This window comes from Geotrypetes seraphini, chromosome 4 (assembly GCF_902459505.1).
Source record: "Geotrypetes seraphini chromosome 4, aGeoSer1.1, whole genome shotgun sequence".
Taxonomy (NCBI): Eukaryota; Metazoa; Chordata; class Amphibia; order Gymnophiona; family Dermophiidae; genus Geotrypetes; species Geotrypetes seraphini.
Genome location: NC_047087.1, coordinates 191,350,904 through 191,368,426, shown reverse-complemented (window position 1 = coordinate 191,368,426; position 17,523 = coordinate 191,350,904). Strand labels below are relative to the sequence as shown.

At 41.3% G+C, this 17,523-nt stretch overlaps 1 protein-coding gene across 4 annotated transcripts in view; it reads right to left on the bottom strand.

The window, feature by feature from the left end:
• Nucleotides 1-8,475: 8,475 nt before the first annotated feature.
• Nucleotides 8,476-17,523, bottom strand: part of PIK3AP1 (phosphoinositide-3-kinase adaptor protein 1) — a 170,944-nt gene continuing 161,896 nt past the window's right edge. For all 4 annotated transcript variants that reach the window (XM_033943251.1, XM_033943248.1, XM_033943249.1 and 1 more), the window contains 2 exons: nt 10,946-11,046; nt 8,476-9,438 (listed from right to left, as the gene is read on the bottom strand). In XM_033943251.1, coding sequence (XP_033799142.1) covers nt 9,384-9,438; nt 10,946-11,046 — 156 coding nt within the window. In that variant the 3' untranslated portion in view covers nt 8,476-9,383. The remainder of the gene's footprint in view (nt 9,439-10,945; nt 11,047-17,523) is intronic.

Below are 17,523 nucleotides of genomic sequence, written 5' to 3'. Positions count from 1 at the left end.
CTTGGTTGTAAGGAAAAAACTCATCAGGGTCCCGACGCAGCTCCCGTTTCGATGTCTGCTTCAGGAGACCCCGCCAAAACTGTGATTTGATTCTGCTAAGGGGTAACAACCATGAAAAGATTCAAAGGTGATCTGAAATGCAAAAACAGATATCAAAAATGCTATAGATATGGGCAACGAAACTCAAAAAAGCCACATACCTATGCAAAATATAATAAGGCTTGTAGCTGACATAACAAATAGGAGCACAATAATGTACATACCATTCAAGATGTAAAAAGATATCCATGCAATGGAGAACGCCGGCACCCGCTCCGATTTTTAAACCGGAGGGAGGAGGGAAACCGGATGTAACAAACGTGATGACATCATTGAAAACACTGACAAAAGCAAAAAAACTTCAAAAATACACTACAAAAGCCAGACATGATTAGAGGAAAGCTACCCACTCGATCTCATTGTTGAGGCCATATGGGTGGAGAGTATTGAGGTCAAAGATCCATTTCTGCTCTCTTCTCCACAGCATACGAGCTATGTCACCACCCCTAGTGTTGCAATAACGATCCAATACTGTAAATCTTAGATCAGTTGTGGCATGATTCTTACTTTGCCAATGTTGCATATGTGGGACGCTTTGACGTTTGATGTTACGAGTTTTGTCCATCCATGCATACACAAACCCTTTTGTATAGTCCATCTCATCCCTACGTAATTTTTTGATCTTAGTTTTTCTTAAGTCCTCCTTAAATGCGTCAATTTTTGAATTAATCTCTTGTAGTGATTTAGTATAATCATCAGTATTAGTACTATTTTGTAAAGATTCTTTGGCTTGTTGAAGTTCATCTTGGATGGACAAAACTCGTAACATCAAACGTCCAAAGCGTCCCACATATACACACACATCATCAGATACATCAGAAGATGATAACAAATCACGACAGGGATCTGTTCAGGCCTCATCTCACAATGTCCATTTTCAGGGGGGTCCCAAACCACCCAACAAGAGGCCGGTAAGATCCAAAACACCTCGGACGCAACCTTAACATCCAATATTTTCAATCTTTCCCATCGTGCCTTATCTCCTATAGAAACATCAGTACTCAATAAGGGTCTCTCTTTTGTCCCTACCAGTCATTACGGGGCCTTTGATACCAGAGTGGCTGTGTTTAAATTTATAAGATCTTGCAAACTTAAAAAATTTTTTTACACAGAAGATATTTCCATTGATCAACCTCAAGACAGTCATCCAATTTTTCATGTTAAATCCTCCTGGTGTCCTCCAGGTGCTGTTGACCCACACATTCAGACCTTTGAAGATTTAATATTAAGAGATATTGGTGGTTTAGAGAAAAATCCTCCTCTCATCCGTTTTAACTTATCTAAACAACAACAAGCTGCAGTGTCATCTTTGGCAACTGACACCAGTATTGTCATCCATCCAGCAGATAAGGGTGGGGGAATAGTTATTCAAGATACAAGTTTATATGTTAGTGAGGCACAACGACAACTATGTGACCCTACATATTACACATTGTTGCAGAATGATCCTACACAAGCTATCCAAGATGTCATCTCTCATGTATTGGTGCAGGCTCTTGAAACCAGGGTTATTACTGACAGGAGTTTAGGTTTCTGAGTTGTAAACATCCTCGTATACCTGTCATTTATTTGTCCCAAAGATTCACAAATCTTTGTCGAATCCTCCAGGTAGACCAATAGTTTCTGGAATAGGATCACTTTTGGAACCTTTATCTGCTTTTTTAGACTTGTATCTCAAATACAGGGTTCCTCTGGCCCCCTCCTATGTCTTAGACTCCACTAGCATGATTCAGTTTTTAGCTTCTCTTCAGAACATACCAGCTCACGCCATACTACTGACCTTTGATATTTCAGCATTAATCTAATCTAATCTAATCTAAACCTTAAGTTTATATACCGCATCATCTCCATGAATATGGAGCTCGACACGGTTTACAAGAACTTAAATAATAGGTAGAAGAAGGAGAAAGGTTTACATGAAACTTATGTGTAGAAGCATTATATACCAGCATTATATACCAACATTCCTCAGAAAGAAGCCATCGAGGTCATTAAAGTTGAATTACAAGCTCAGGAGATGTCAGATACTAGGATTCAGTTTTTACTTGATTTGGCTCAAATAGCACTTAGTATGAATTACTTTCAATTTGACCTAGATTTTTACAAACAGATCAAAGGCACTGCTATGGGGTCCAAGATGGCCCCTTCCATAGCGTGCCTTTATGTATCTTAGTTTGAAAGTAAATTCCTGTATCCTTCTGAGTTCTGGCAATTTTTTCTATTTTGGAAGAGATACATTGATGATGTGCTGGCAGTTTGGATCGGCACTTCAGAGGACCTGGGACGTTTTTTTGATTGGCTTAATAAATGTGATTCTAACTTACAGTTTACAATGACCACGGACCATCATCTGGTCTCTTTTTTGGACATTAACATCATATTGACAAATGGCTGTTTTCATACATCCATTTACCGTAAGCCTACAGATAGGAATAACTTGTTACAATATGACAGCTTCCACCCGAAACATCTAAAGAATAATATACCAACAGGACAATTTTTACGTCTCAGAAGACTCTGTTCCACGGTGGAAGAATATGTTCACAGAGCGGATGAAGTCAGACATAGATTTCTAGTGAAGGGCTATCCCCCTTCAGTGCTCAAGAAAGCCTACAAACGTGGCTTATATGCTAACCGGTCTCTGCTGTTGCAATCTCATCACAAATCAGATGCCAGTTCGTTGGTTTGTGTGTTACCCTATTCTATTCATGCCTTTCAAATAAAGAAAATCATCAAACGTCATTGGCCTATTATGCAGTATCATGAGGCTTTCCAAGAGGTCCCCAGATTTGCCTTTTCAAAATCTCTCAATTTGAAACAACAACTAACACATTCTCAGTTTTTAAGTCTAGTGGCTTCTAAATCTTTGCGGGGTCAGCATTCCCCATGTGGACACTGTAAAATTTGTCAATTTAGTGTCACCATTCAACAAATGTCATTACCACCTCGATATAAGTACACCCAGCATGTGACCAACTGCGACTCACATCATGTAGTTTACGCTATATCTTGTCCGTGCCAGCTTGTGTATGTGGGGAGCACTACCCGAAGTTTGAAGCTCCGTATCGGAGAACATATGAGTCGCATACGCATCGCAGTGCAGGAAGCCCCCCTTGTTCAACATTGGCAAAGTAAGAATCATGCCACAACTGATCTAAGATTTACAGTATTGGATCGTTATTGCAACACTAGGGGTGGTGACATAGCTCGTATGCTGTGGAGAAGAGAGCAGAAATGGATCTTTGACCTCAATACTCTCCACCCATATGGCCTCAACAATGAGATCGAGTGGGTAGCTTTCCTCTAATCATGTCTGGCTTTTGTAGTGTATTTTTGAAGTTTTTTGCTTTTGTCAGTGTTTTCAATGATGTCATCACGTTTGTTACGTCCGGTTTCCCTCCTCCCTCCAGTTTAAAAATCGGAGCGGGTGCCGGCGTTCTCCGTTGCATGGATATCTTTTTACATCTTGAATGGTATGTACATTATTGTGCTCCTATTTGTTATGTCAGCTACGAGCCTTATTATATTTTGCATAGGTATGTGGCTTTTTGAGTTTCGTTGCCCATATCTATAGCATTTTTGATATCTGTTTTTGCATTTCAGATCACCTTTGAATCTTTTCATGGTTGTTACCCCTTAGCAGAATCAAATCACAGTTTTGGCGGGGTCTCCTGAAGCAGACATCGAAACGGGGCCGCGTCGGGACCCTGATGAGTTTTTCCTTACAACCAAGCTAAGTGCAGTTAAAGTCTTCAGTCGCAACCTGAATGTAAAAGTCTTTTTGATTTGAGAGTATACAGTATTTCAATTAAGAGATATATACACAGTTGAAATATTTTTACACCTTTGAGCTGGACTTGCTTTTAAACATTGATTAAGCGATGATTGGAAGATAAACTCTTTCCCCAAGAGGGGGTTACCTCTCCCTCTTCAGAGTTTTATTTCTCTGAGTTTTTGTACAGCGAGCCCTCCTCTTAGGTTGTGTTAATTACAGAGTCAGTCTGTCTCTTTTCACAGTTCAGTGCCTTTTCTGACTCATAGTTACTTTGTCCCTGCTGAAGTGGAAACATACTCCCATTGACCGGCAGGCCCTTCTCTTCAGAATGGCAGGCCTTCCCCTTCCAGTTACATCCTGAGATGCACTGGGGAGGGGCCTAAGGCCCTGATTGGCCCAGGCGCCTGAGGCCCCTCCCATAGGAGGGACTTTAGGCACTTGGGCCAACCCCCTAACCCCATTCTGGGATGCATTGGGCGTGGTCTAAGACTCCGATTGGCCAGATACCTAAAGCCACTCCCATGGCAGTTTTTTTATATATGGCATTCGGCCCACTTCAAGGTCCTTGTTGTTTTTCGGTATACTTTTCACTCGACTTCCCTAGGTCATTAAGGCTTTTGACTTTGCGTCGGCTGTTTTTCCTTCCATGTCAAAGAGGGTGCCAAGCATCTTTAAGACGTGCACTGAATTGAATCAGTAATAGATTAAATATTGGAGGGAGGAAAAGACTTCAAGTGCTCCTGGGAATAGGCTAAGAAAGTTCAGGCCTAATTACCAAATTTAGGAGCCTTCATCGGTCATAAAAACCTCCTCCTCCTTTATGACTCATGATGGATCCTAAATTTGATAATTAGGCCAGAACTTTCTTAGCCTATTACCAGGAGCACTTGAAGTCTTTTCCTCTCTCCAATATTTAATCTATTAGTGGTGAGCCACTAATGTTGCTTTGGTAGTCATTTCAGACTAAGTTTTTTGGGGATTGAATGTAATCAGACCATTTCAGGGTTTGACCCCCATAACTGGTGTGTTCAGTGTCTTGGTCTTGTTCATTGGGACATTTGTAATGAACTCTGGTTGTCTATGCATAAGAGGTCACTCAAAGCCTGACAAATCCAATGTGATAAACCTTTTGGTTCAGTATCAACATATACATGGAAGGAGTTTCAGGACCCATCAATCATCCTGTATTGATACTGGCATCAGTATCAACACCATGTGCACTGACACTGAATAAAGAGCATAGAATATCAGGCTCTCTGCAGAGACAGGACCTGACATTATCTTCATCCATGCCTCACCCATCGGGGGAGGCATCATGTAAGAAAGATAAGAAGCACAAACATTTCTCTCCTTCTAGGCATGGCACAGCGTTATCATAGATGTCCACCTCTTCGCCCCACAGTAAGCATTGATGCGCCATAGACCACTCTCCATTGTTGCAGATCATGACTTCTCCCAGGCATGCCTCAAGATCAAAGTCTCCCATGCCCAGACATCATGCACCACAGACTGCATCTATGCTAATGTTTCTTCTGGTGCAGACACCAACTCTCTAGGATATCTGGGCTATACTCAGACAAGAGCTATTGAGGCTAATGGAGACACAGTCTACACAGACTTTAAAGGCATCAATGCCTGCCTCAGCCTAGCCTGAGGATATGTCAAGGTATCAAGTGAGGATGAGGTCATGTATACCTGCTCAACATTAAGCATTGGGGGTCAGCACAGACCCATTCATACATGTGTTATCATTGGCAGAAGAGTTATCTCCTGGGTCAGAGCATCAACTCTTGCCTTGATGCAACTCAATGCATAGTTGACGCTCCTTTTTATATATAATCCCTGATTCACCTAGAAGGTAATAGTTTGAGGAGTCTGATTCAGATATCTCCAACCATTCAGATGAGGGGTTGACCGACTACTCAGCAGAAGAATCCTATGCCATACCCTCTGATCCTTCTCCTCCACCTCAAAGGTCTAAGTCTCCACCAGACAACATATTTTATTGGCTTTGTAGGACAAATGGATCAAGCTCTTCCCATTAAAATGGAGACAAGGGAGGAACCTCGCTTTTTGAGTTTCTTGATTGTGAATCACCACCAAATGACTGTATCAAGGTGCCTTTGCATAGGGTCATGCAAGATGGTCTATTTTGGGATACCTCTATATCAGTCCAGATAGCCCCTAAAATGTTTGACACAATGTACAGAATACAAGGGTCCAGGGTTTGAAACAGCACAGTTTCAACAACACTCTCTAGTTGTGGAGTTGGCTCTAAAATACTCCTGCAGTTCAAGGTCTTATGCTTATGCTCCTCCATGAAGGGAAGCCAGAACATTAGACTCTTTTGATAAATGCATTTTTCAGCTATCGATGCTCCTAAATAGAATTATGAACCACCAGTTTTATTCTTCCATTTATGATTTGGACAGTTTTCTGCAATAATGGAACACTGTAAAAAAATCCAGGGCAAAAATTGGACATTTGAGGCTAGACCTGTTTCAATAACGAATAAGTGCACCAAAGTTACCCAAATTGATCAATGACCACTGGGGGGATTAAGGTATGACCCCCCTTACTCCTCTAGTGGTCACTGACTCCTCCCCCCCAAAGATGTGAAAGAAACAGTACATACCAGCCCGTATGACAACTTCAGATGTTATGGCCAGTCCTATTAGAACAGCAAGCGGGTCTCTGGAGTAGTCTAGTGGTTGGTGCAGTGGACTGGTGTAGTGGACTATAGAGAACGGGAGTCCTCCAAAACCCACTAAAAAAACTATTGTACCCAACTGCACACTATATTAAAGACCTTATGATTGCAGGTATCATCTTTATATAGGTACAGTATAGGTTACTGGTGGATTTTGAAGGGCTCCTTATACACTGTAAATGGATCATCAGCTGTGTACCTGGGACCTTTTATGTGACATCCACTGCAGTCCCCTCAAGGGTGCTCTTCTGGGATGTTTATGTGACTAGTCTAATAAGAATGCTGCCCCCCCCCCCCCCCTCTAAATCCTAATGGCTTGTGTTTGTGCATTTTTCCCTTTGACTTTTTTTTTTCCCCCCCGATAATGGTCCTATAAGATAGAGACACTGAGCTCAAAGACATCTAGCAAATGGACGTTTTGGGAAAATCATTCAAAAATCCAGTAGAGAACGTTGCCATTTTCAAATCAGAAAAAGGTCTACATTTTTGTTTCGAAAATGACCATGTTTTCTACTAGATTTTTGGATGTTTTTCTCAAAACGTCCCATATTGGATTTTAGACGTCATAGAAAATGCTCCTCCACATGTTGGAGAGGATAGGTTCTGCACCTATGTGCTGACCACATGAATTATGTGTTGTAGATGTATTTTGAGAGTAGAACTTTGGTCAAAAAGAAAAAGACCAAACAGTTTAGATTGCATTTTGCTTTTTATTTTTATACAATTGAATCCTGAATGTAAAGTATGAACACACAAGGTTAATAAAATAATTAACCCCTATAGCATGTTTCTTTAAGGTCCAATCCTATATATTCTACCAGATGCACTTCAAGGCTGAAGAATATGCTTTTTCATTTCTAAGAACTAAATATTGTGCAGTGCTGCAAAATAAATAAGGTCATAAATCTTAATTACCTCATTAAAGGATAATTGCAGGGATTGTAGTGGTTGAGTAACTCATTTACCAAAATGGACTTTTGTTTTCAAAAACTCGTGTCTCAGTAAATTAATATATAAGGAGCCATCAGCCTCTTTGTTATTTTTTAACCTCTTTGCTATCCCATTTTTGATAGATTATTGCAAAACCTCTTACAGGTGTTACGTTACTACAGTACGTCTAAAGATTTGACAGTCCATTCAAAATGTAATGAATACACCAAGCTGCAGAGAGCAAGCAATGGAGTTGAATATTTCTATTATTTTTTTCCTTGGCTGTTGGAATCAGGATGCACTGAATTCTAGCAAAAAAAAAACAAACAAACTCCTGCTGCAACCAAATTTTACCAGCTGGGGAAGTCTGACTTCTAGTAGAAGAAGCAGAGTCTTTGATTGCCCTAAAAGGCATTCAGAAGTTTTCATGCTTATTCAGTGAGATGTAATAACATAGGCCCTCTTTTACTAAGCCATAGTAGAGGTTTCTACCATAGCCCGGGGCGCTAAATGTGCCAACGCTGCTCCTACGCACATAGGAATTCTGTGAGCGCCAAAGCAGTGTCAGAGCATTTAGCGCTCTGGACCATGGTAGAAAAAAAAAAAGAGGGGAAGGGATACTGTAATAGGATAATATCCTATTATAACTCATAAAAAAAAGAAATCTGAAGCATTTACTTCAGGGAGTCAATTCATTGCCGAGGCCCAAGGGATAAAAGAAAATAATTTCTGGTCTCTTACTGAATGAGATTTCTACCTATCAGAAGCTCATTGCAATGAGGGTGGTAGAAGTAAACACAGTGGTGAGAATTCCCAGGGTGGTGAAATTTAACAAGCTTCTAGTGATAACCATAGTAGCAAAATTGTACCCAGTAGTGATAATAACCTTGAAGGTGAAAGTACCGTGATGGTAATAACCATAGGAAATGACAATAAAAACAGTGGGAATGGGAAACCAGAGTGAGCACAAGACTTTTAATAGCCAGGATGGATATAAACCGGTGGTGACAGCATGCGTGCTGATGATATCCATGGATGTAAAAGAGCACAATAGTCAAAGCAGCGTGGATGGTGATAATTACTATAGTGGTGAAACTAAGCGCAGAGATAATAAAATATACAAGGGTGACAATAGCCATGACAATGAGAGAAAGAACACTGTGGTGATAACTGTGATTGTGACAAAGAGCACATAGCTGGTTATTTATATTATTTAATTTTAATTTTGGGGGGTACAACCACTAATGGCATTATGCATGCGAGTCCTCTGAAATGAAAATGACCATCACCATGGGAGTGAAAGTGAACACAGTGGAATAGATTTTCAGTTGGTTCAGCAACCGCATTAATTTAAGTGCCAGCACTTAAATTAATACATATATTTAATGCTGCTCTTCATATAGGTTATAATATATAAGTTATCTGTATACTGCCTGAATAACACCATTATCTGGATAATTTTTGGGCCATCCTTGCCTTGCCTCCGAACCTAACCCCTTCTTATATGGATAGGATTGGGCCAATCAGTTAGAATTTTAGCTCAATATTATCCAGATACGTTTCTAAAATTTACATATAGTGAAATGAATATATACATTCATTGGCTACCAGTGAACATATAACTTCTTTTGAATATCAAATCAACCCCCTCCTTTACTAACGTGTAGCGCGGGTTTTAGCACCGGTAACTGCTCCAACGCTCATAGTAAAGGAGGGGGCAAGCGTCAATAACAGCCATGGTGATGAGATTGATGCAAATAAATGGAATTGTGAAGATCGGCTCTTGATTGCTCTGAGAGTACAGTACAGTCCCTCCTTGATTCATGTTTGAAACTGCCTTTGACAGAATTCTTGGTCCCAAGAAAAGAATCAGCGACCTCGAGGTGGTACTGGAGGAGGCTTAAGATCTTCAAAGGACTGAGGCCTGGGATGCAACAAAAAGTAAAAATTAATTATAGTTACACATCTAACAATAAACAATTAGCTTATATTAACAATACTTGCCCCAGTGGTGTAACAAGAGTGAGAGGCGCCTAGAGTGGTGGCACCCCTCCCCTGCCCTCTTCTCCACCCCCAACTGCTTCTTCCCTGCCCCCAGCTGCCACATGCGCGTGCCTCTTCCCTTTCTCCGTACCTCATTAACCTTCGTAGCGCAAGTAGGAACCCCAACCTGCTGCTCGTGTCAGTGTCAGCTCTTCCTCTGATGTCACTTCCTAGGCACGGGTATAGGAAGTGTCATCAGAGGAAGAGTCGATGCTGGCGTGAGCAGCAGGTTGGGGTTCCTGCTCGCGCCACGTATGTTAAAGAGGTACGGGGGAAGGGAAGCAGCGCGCATGGTAGTGGAGGGTCATGGAAGGAATGGGGGCAGAGAGGACGATGGGAGCTGGCACCCCCACCAACATGGCGCCTGGGGAAGACCGCCCCTCCTTACGCCACTGACTTCCCCCCTAGTCACTCATCTAACCATATTTAGTTCTCCTGGGGTCGCAGCAGCAGTTAAGTTTTCAGGATCTCAACAATGAATAAATATTTATTTAAAACTATTCAACACTATCTAGCATTCTAGGCGGATCACAAAAAAACACATAAAATCAAAACCAAAACAGAACAAATAGAACAATTTCATTAAAATATTCCAGAATTTTTTTTAAAATTCAGGCAACATCTTAAACCTTCAATATTCCATCCCAAAAGCTTTTCCAAATACGAAGGTCTTCAAACTCTTTTTAAAATAATCAGGTTTCCTAATTGATGACAAATGCGATGGCAATGCATTCCATAACAAAGGACCAGCTATATAAAAAATAGATGACCTATACTCATCCAGATAAACAGTGCAAAAAAAAAGGAACTTCCAACAAGTATTGAGATTCCAATTGTAATGATCGAGATGGCTGATGCAGATGCAGAGGCATCTACTGCTACTGGCCAATTATCACCTTAAACACAAACGAGAATTTTATATTGAATCCAAAATTCAACCAGTAATCAATGCAATCTTCTAAGAACAGGTAAAATAGGAGTTTGTTCAAATCTAGATAGTCTATAGCAGTGGTCTCAAACTCAAACCCTTTGCAGGGCCACATTTTGGATTTGTAGGATCTTGGAGGGCCTCAGAAAAAAAAAAAAAAGTCTTATTAAAGAAATGACAATTTTGCATGAGGTAAAACTCTTTAGAATTTATAAATCTTTCCTTTTGTCTAAGTCTTAATAATAATATTGTCATTTATAGCTAAAGAGACATATGATCAAGAAACTGTTTTATTTTACTTTTGTGATTATGATAAACATACTGAGGGCCTCAAAATAGGATCTGGTGGGCCGCATGTGAACCCAGGGCCATGAGTTTGAGACCACTCGGTCATGTACTTTTCTATAATGTAGATTCTAGCTCGACAGTTATTTTAAGATAACGTTAATTTAGTCTTTACCTGATAGGAACTCGAGGAGGGATCCTGGGAGGCTGGAGAAGAGATCCCCTCTCTCCACGCTGTGGTAATAGACTACTACTTTTGTCTGCTATTTCATTATCCTTCAAAGAAAAAGATAAAAAGGTGACTCCCTGACAGAATCTCAGCTCCCTGCTTTTTGTGCATTATAATCAATAAATCCAGTTTTCTACAACAAATCAGTGACACATTCTGTGATAAGTTATGAATTCTGTAGCACCATTTTAAAAATTTTGTCAGAATTGCATCACTCCTATACCCTATACTGTATACAGTATATACATATAAATTTGCAAATGGCTGAAAATTCATATCCAAATATAAGTCAATTTTCATTTCAACATCTTTCACACTTGATATGGTGAAAAGACAGAGTTTTTGTTGCTCCAGGTGTCACTTCTACATAACAACCTACATACAACCTGATTATTTGAATCACTCTATCCTGGCTAATCGCACAGGCAGATTTATTGCATTGGACAGACTTCTCAGCAAACTAGAGGGAATTATGACTTCTACATCTACTAAAAAAAACCCAAAACAAAAACAAAGTAAAGCAGTGTCCCTAGTGAAGATAAGATGGTGGAAGGCTCTGCTATGGCCATGATCCTTAGACTGGATGTTTGTGGAACTTAAAGAGATTCGGTTGTGAAAACCTTGGCTAGCAATTTTGATAAGCTCTTGCAGCAGATCGAGTCTCTCTCGAGTGAGACTGAGCAACGAATCTTACTGTCAGAGGAGAGGGTCCGCAGGACCTGTGCAGTGATAATGGCAGTGCAGAAAACAGTGACAGCCCAGGGAGAGAAGCTCAAGGACATTGAGAATAGATTATACTGCATCAACAAGATTCATGAGTATTCCAGAAGCAGTAAGCAATGCAGAACTCCCAGGGAACCTAGATGTCTGGTTGACAGAACACCCTCTGACCATGCTATAGGTGACCTTGGAATAGAATGCCAAATAATGAGGACAAATCTGTATTAAGTGAATATTTTGCTAGACCTTTACAGCACTCTATAGCACTTTACAGCACTTCATGTACTTTATAATTTATGCAGACTTGTTGAAAATTAATTCATATATAAGAATTGGTTGCATACGCCACTTGCTAAGACCAATGATGAAAACACCAACCCAGTAAGGGCACAAATAGAATTAAAAAGTAGTGCCTTGGGTGTTTGAGGTCTAGGAAAAAATTCACTTAGTACAGATTTATCCTCATTATTTGGTATTTATATTTATTGGACATTTCTTTAAGTTTCCATATCTATTTGATTTGGAATAGAATGAACACACTTTCTGGGGCTGCAAAGATCCATCAAAAATAATAGGCTGTTGGATGATCAAGGAGCAAAAGGGGCACTCAGGGAGGATAAGGCCATAGCAGAGAGACTGAATTAATTATTTTCTTTGGTCTTTATGGAAGAAGATGTAAAAGATCTACCTGAACCGGAAATGGTTTTCAAGGGTAATGATGTGGAGGAACTGAGAGAAATCTTGGTGAACCTGGAAGACATACTAGCTAAATTGTTAAAGAATGATAAATCACCTGGGCTAGATGATATACATCCCAGGGTACTGAAAGAACACAATCATGAAACTGCTGATCTGCTGTTAGTGATTTTTAACCTGTCACTATAATCATCTGTAATACCTGAAGATTGTAGGATGGCCAGTGTTAATGGCAACTTTTTAAAAAGGGTTCCAGGGAAGATCCGAGAAATTACAGATCGGTAAGCCTGACTTCAGTGTCAGGTAAAATAGTGGAAACAATTATAAAAAATAAAATTATGGAACACGTAGACAAACATGATTTAATGGGACAGAGTCAGCATGGGTTCAGCAAAAGGAGGTCCTGCCGCACCATTTTGCTTGACTTCTTTGAAGGTGTGAGAATAAAGATGAGCTGGTTGATGTAGTGTATCTAGATTTTTAGAAAGTTTTTGACAAAGTTCCTCATGAGAGGCTCCTGAGAGAATTAAAGAGCATGGGATAGGAGGCAATTAGGGCTCTTGAATTTGGAAGAGTCAGCTGAGGGGTGATGTGATTGAAGTCTATAAAATCCTGAGTGGTGTAGAATGGGAACAAGTGGATTGTTTTTTTACTCCATCAAAAATTACAAAGACTAGGGGACACTCAATGAAGTTATAGGGAGATACTGTATTCTTAAAACCAATAGGAGAAATTATTTTTTCATTCAGAGAATAGTTACTCTATGGAATCTCTGGTAAGAGCAGTTAATGTAGCTGGTTTTAGAAAAGGTTTGGACAATTTCCTGGAGGAAAAATCCATAGTTTGCTTTCGAGACATGCATGGGGGAAGTCACTGCTTGCCCTAGATTGGTAGCATGGAATGTTGCTACAATTTGGCCAGGTAGTTGTGACCTGGATTGGCCACCGTTAAGACAGAATACTGGGCTATATGGACCATTGGTGTAACCCAGTAAAACTATTTGTATGTTTTTATGATAGTCTTCACCAAGCTCTTATATTGTTGGTTTCATCATGTATTGATAAAGAATGTAACTAAGATGTAGCCATAATAATAATAAAAGTCTTCCAGCCTATTGACATGCTATTTTATTGTATTCCAAGATGGCATTATATATACATTAACTATCTACAGTATGGTTAATGGTTGGCATAGTGGTGAATTGCCTTGTTTACGATAGCAGTGTTTCATCATGAAGAAGTGCAACCAGCATGAAGTGCTGGGTGCGACTCTCAGGGCCGCCATCAGAAATTTCTGGGCCCCTTACTGAGCAATCCTATTGGGCCCCCCACGCACCCCTCCCCCCCCCCCGACATCCCCCCCTTCTTCCATGGGCCGAATACACACATACTTTTCTGCTAATGCTCCACCTAAGCCAGTCCCTTAAAATCTTCTCACGTCCATTGGGTGATTTGGCATAGAGGAGATATTCATAAAAAGAACGTCCGTCAAGATCTTTACTCATAGACTGTGCCATTTGCTTTAAATCATCTTCCATCATTAATCCAAATTGCACAATTCTTTCTCTGTCTTTGTCCTGAATGGCATCTGGCCACGTTGCTGGATCCTTCCAGTCAACAAATTTATGAGCAGGCGCGGAGAACGCATTTTTAAACAAATGTAGTTTATCCTTGTACTCCTTATGTAATTTTAATCATCTATGGATATGTTTATTGTTCAAATGGTTTTATTTATTTCCCCAAATTTATTTTTGTTATACGCACTGAAAATATTTGATATTGTGTTTAAATCAAAATCTCAATAAACTTGAAACTTGAAACGAGTGCCCGTGAGATTGTGGGAGGGTTAAATACTCAAAACTTAGAAGAATAACAATTTACTTAAAGTTTTTGCTACGCCAGCTTTCTGGTAGCTTTACATACAGTGGCGTACGTAGCATATGTAACACCCGGGGCCCATCATTTTTTGGCACCCCCCCCCCATCTGTAAGAAAAACATGATTTTTAGTAACAAACCACACGTCACACATGAGTACCTAGGAAAAGGCAGCATCTTACATATTGCAGTGAGCAGTACATCAATACACCCATTGTAAAACTAAACAAGCCAGACCAGCACAGATCAATCATACACCATCAATCCTAACAGAAAACCATGTCTTTCGAACACACAGAACACAGAAAACACCTTCGCCTAGTATGGAATATGTCATCACAAACTACCCCCTCACTCTTTTACAAAACTGTAGTGTGGATTTTAGCTACGGTGGTAACAGCCCTGACGCTCATAGAATTCTGAGCATCAGAGCTGCTACCACCACGGCTGGCGCTAAAAAACGCTCCACAGTTTTGTAAAAGGGGGGATAAAATAGAAATACACAGTTTCAACGCTCTAGCTCAGAGGTGCCCAAACTTTTTGAGCTTGTGAGCTACTTTAAAATGACCAAGTCAAAATGATCTACCAACAATAAAATTAAAAAACACAAAGCACACTATACGCTGAGAAAATGTTAATTATCATTCCTATTCTGGTTTTTTTTCAAAGAGGTCAAGGCAGATGTCTCTATGCATTGTCACCTCAGTAACAACCATACAAAAATAGACAAATATACCCTCCATCCTTTTTATTAAACCACAATAGCAGTTTTTAGCGCAGGGAGCTGCGCTGAATGCCCAACGCTGCTCTTGACGCTCATAGGCTCCCTGCGCTAAAAACCACTATTGCGGTTTAGTAAAAGGGGACCATATTGTAAAATATAGACAGCAGATATAAATTCAGAGCTGTGCATAGTAAGTGAAGGGAAGTTTTCATCTCTGGGAATTTACCCAGTTAACTATTAAGTTATTTGGGCAAATTCCTTTGAAAACTGTGGTAATACTGCCTCCACTTTGCTAAATTTAAAATAAAATCATTTTTCCTACCTTGTCTGGTGACTTCATGAGTCTCTGGTTGCACTTTCTTCTGACTGTGCATCCAATCTTTCTTCCCTTCTTTCAGCCTGTATGCTTCCTCTCCTCCACACCTCATTCCCTCCCCCAACTTTTTCTTCCTCTCTCCCTGACCTTTCTTTCTTTCTCTCTTCATGCCCCCTTTCTTTTTTTTCTGTTTCTCTTCTTTCCTTCTGTTTCTCTGCCTGCCCCCTTTCTTTCTTTCTCCCTGCCCTTCCCCAAGCCACTGCCACTGCCGCTGCTATCGGGGAACAGGATCCAAATGCCACCAATGGATAACAGGCCCCAAAGCCGACACCGCCAACGCCTCATGCTCTCCCTGCTTTGGGCCGACCAGCATTCCTCCCCCAACGTCAATTCTGCCGTCGGAGAGGAAGTTCCGCCCAGCCAGGCAGCGATTGGCTGGCCCGAACTTCCTCTCCGACTGCAGAATTGACGTCGGGGAGAGGAAGACTGATCGGCCCGATAGATCGCCAAGACAAAGTGAGTCCTGGGTGATCGACTCACTTTGCCTTGGCGAGCTACTTGCGCCCCTGCCTTAGAACACTGCCTAGGACCCTGGGGGAGCCCGGGCCCCCTGTCAGCTCTGGGCCCCTGAATGCAGGACTGGTAGTACTGCCTTGATGGCGGCCCTGGCGACTCTGGCCCCCTTATCCAACAGACTGAATGGACTGTGCAGGTCTTTATTTGCTGTCATTTACTTTATTGCTATGTTACTATGAATTACATGAACTAAGTGGTAATCTTCAGAGCCTATAATGCAAAAAAAGTACTTTGAGTCAGAGAGTGTATGTGGATTTACATTCTAGCTTGCTGGGTCACAGGTCACACATCCCCTCCAAGATTTACTCTCATCCTATTTAGCCAACCAGTTCAACCTGCATCATCCTTCAAATATTTAGGAGCCACTTTAGTTTCTCAAGTTATCTTCTCTCAATGTATCGAAGTTTGGTTTCTATGCCTTTTGATGATTGACATCTATTAGGAGTTATCTCAATTACGAGGACTGCAACCAGCATGCCAGCTTGCCACCTAACATTCATTGAACCTTGCAGGGGGACTTTGAGCTTCTACGCCCTGGGAGTGGCCTAAGACTCCGATTGGCTAGATACCTAAAGCCACTCCCATGGGAGGGACCTTAGGCATCCCTCCAGCTGACCTTGCTGATAAAGAAGTTCGATCACGTGACACCATACTTCAAACAGCTACACTGGTTGCCGATGGAAGCTCGTGTAAAGTTTAAGTTCGCCTGCCTCTGTTTTAAAGTTTTCTACGGTCTAACCCCTAAATACATCACTGATCTATTCTCCTTCTCAGCCAACAAACACAAGAGAACCTCCCACTCGCACTTCGTTTCTCCCCCGGTAAGAGGATGCAAACTAAAAAAACACCATGAGCATCTTCTCTCACATCAGGCTGCTCTATGGGGTAAAGACCTAGAACAACTCCTATTGCCCACCACTTATGAGATATTCAGGAAACGCCTCAAAACCCACCTATTCCCGAAAGACCTAGACAGCTGACCCATTTCCCTCTTTCCCCTCTCTTGCCCTTTCTCCCAATTGTTCCCCACATCCCTTAAGTTAATTCAACTTGTACGTCAACTCAACTTGTACCCCACTAATCTTTTGTAAACCGCATAGAATTTAACGGTATTGCGGTATATAAACTGTTATTATTATTATTATTATAAAGGTATGGAGGGGGATTTGGGGGGGGTTTCAGGGGATCATATGTTTAGGGGGGTGCCAGCAGGAAGAAGAGAGCATCCCTCCTGCTGGAGATGTTGGGGGATTCCGGCAGGAGGGAGTGGGCATCCCTCCTGCCAGGGACTGTTTCGGGGGTGGAGGCAGGAGGGATTGGGCATCCCTCCTGCTGGCAAACTTGCGGGGGAGGGATTCAGGGGTCCACAACCACTGCTGCTCAGCTGATCACGGCAGGGAGATTCCCTTACTATGATCAGCCCAGCAGCAAAGCCATTCTTTAAACAGCGCCTGTGACATGGGCGCCGGTTAGAGAATCGGGGTGGTTAGGCGGGGATAGGCGTCTGTCCATTAGGATAGCTGCTATTCTGTATAGGACGCCTGTGTGCGATTCTCAAAAGCTGCTTAGGTAGCTGCTGAGACTGAACATCCTATACAGAATCAGGCTCTTAGTGTC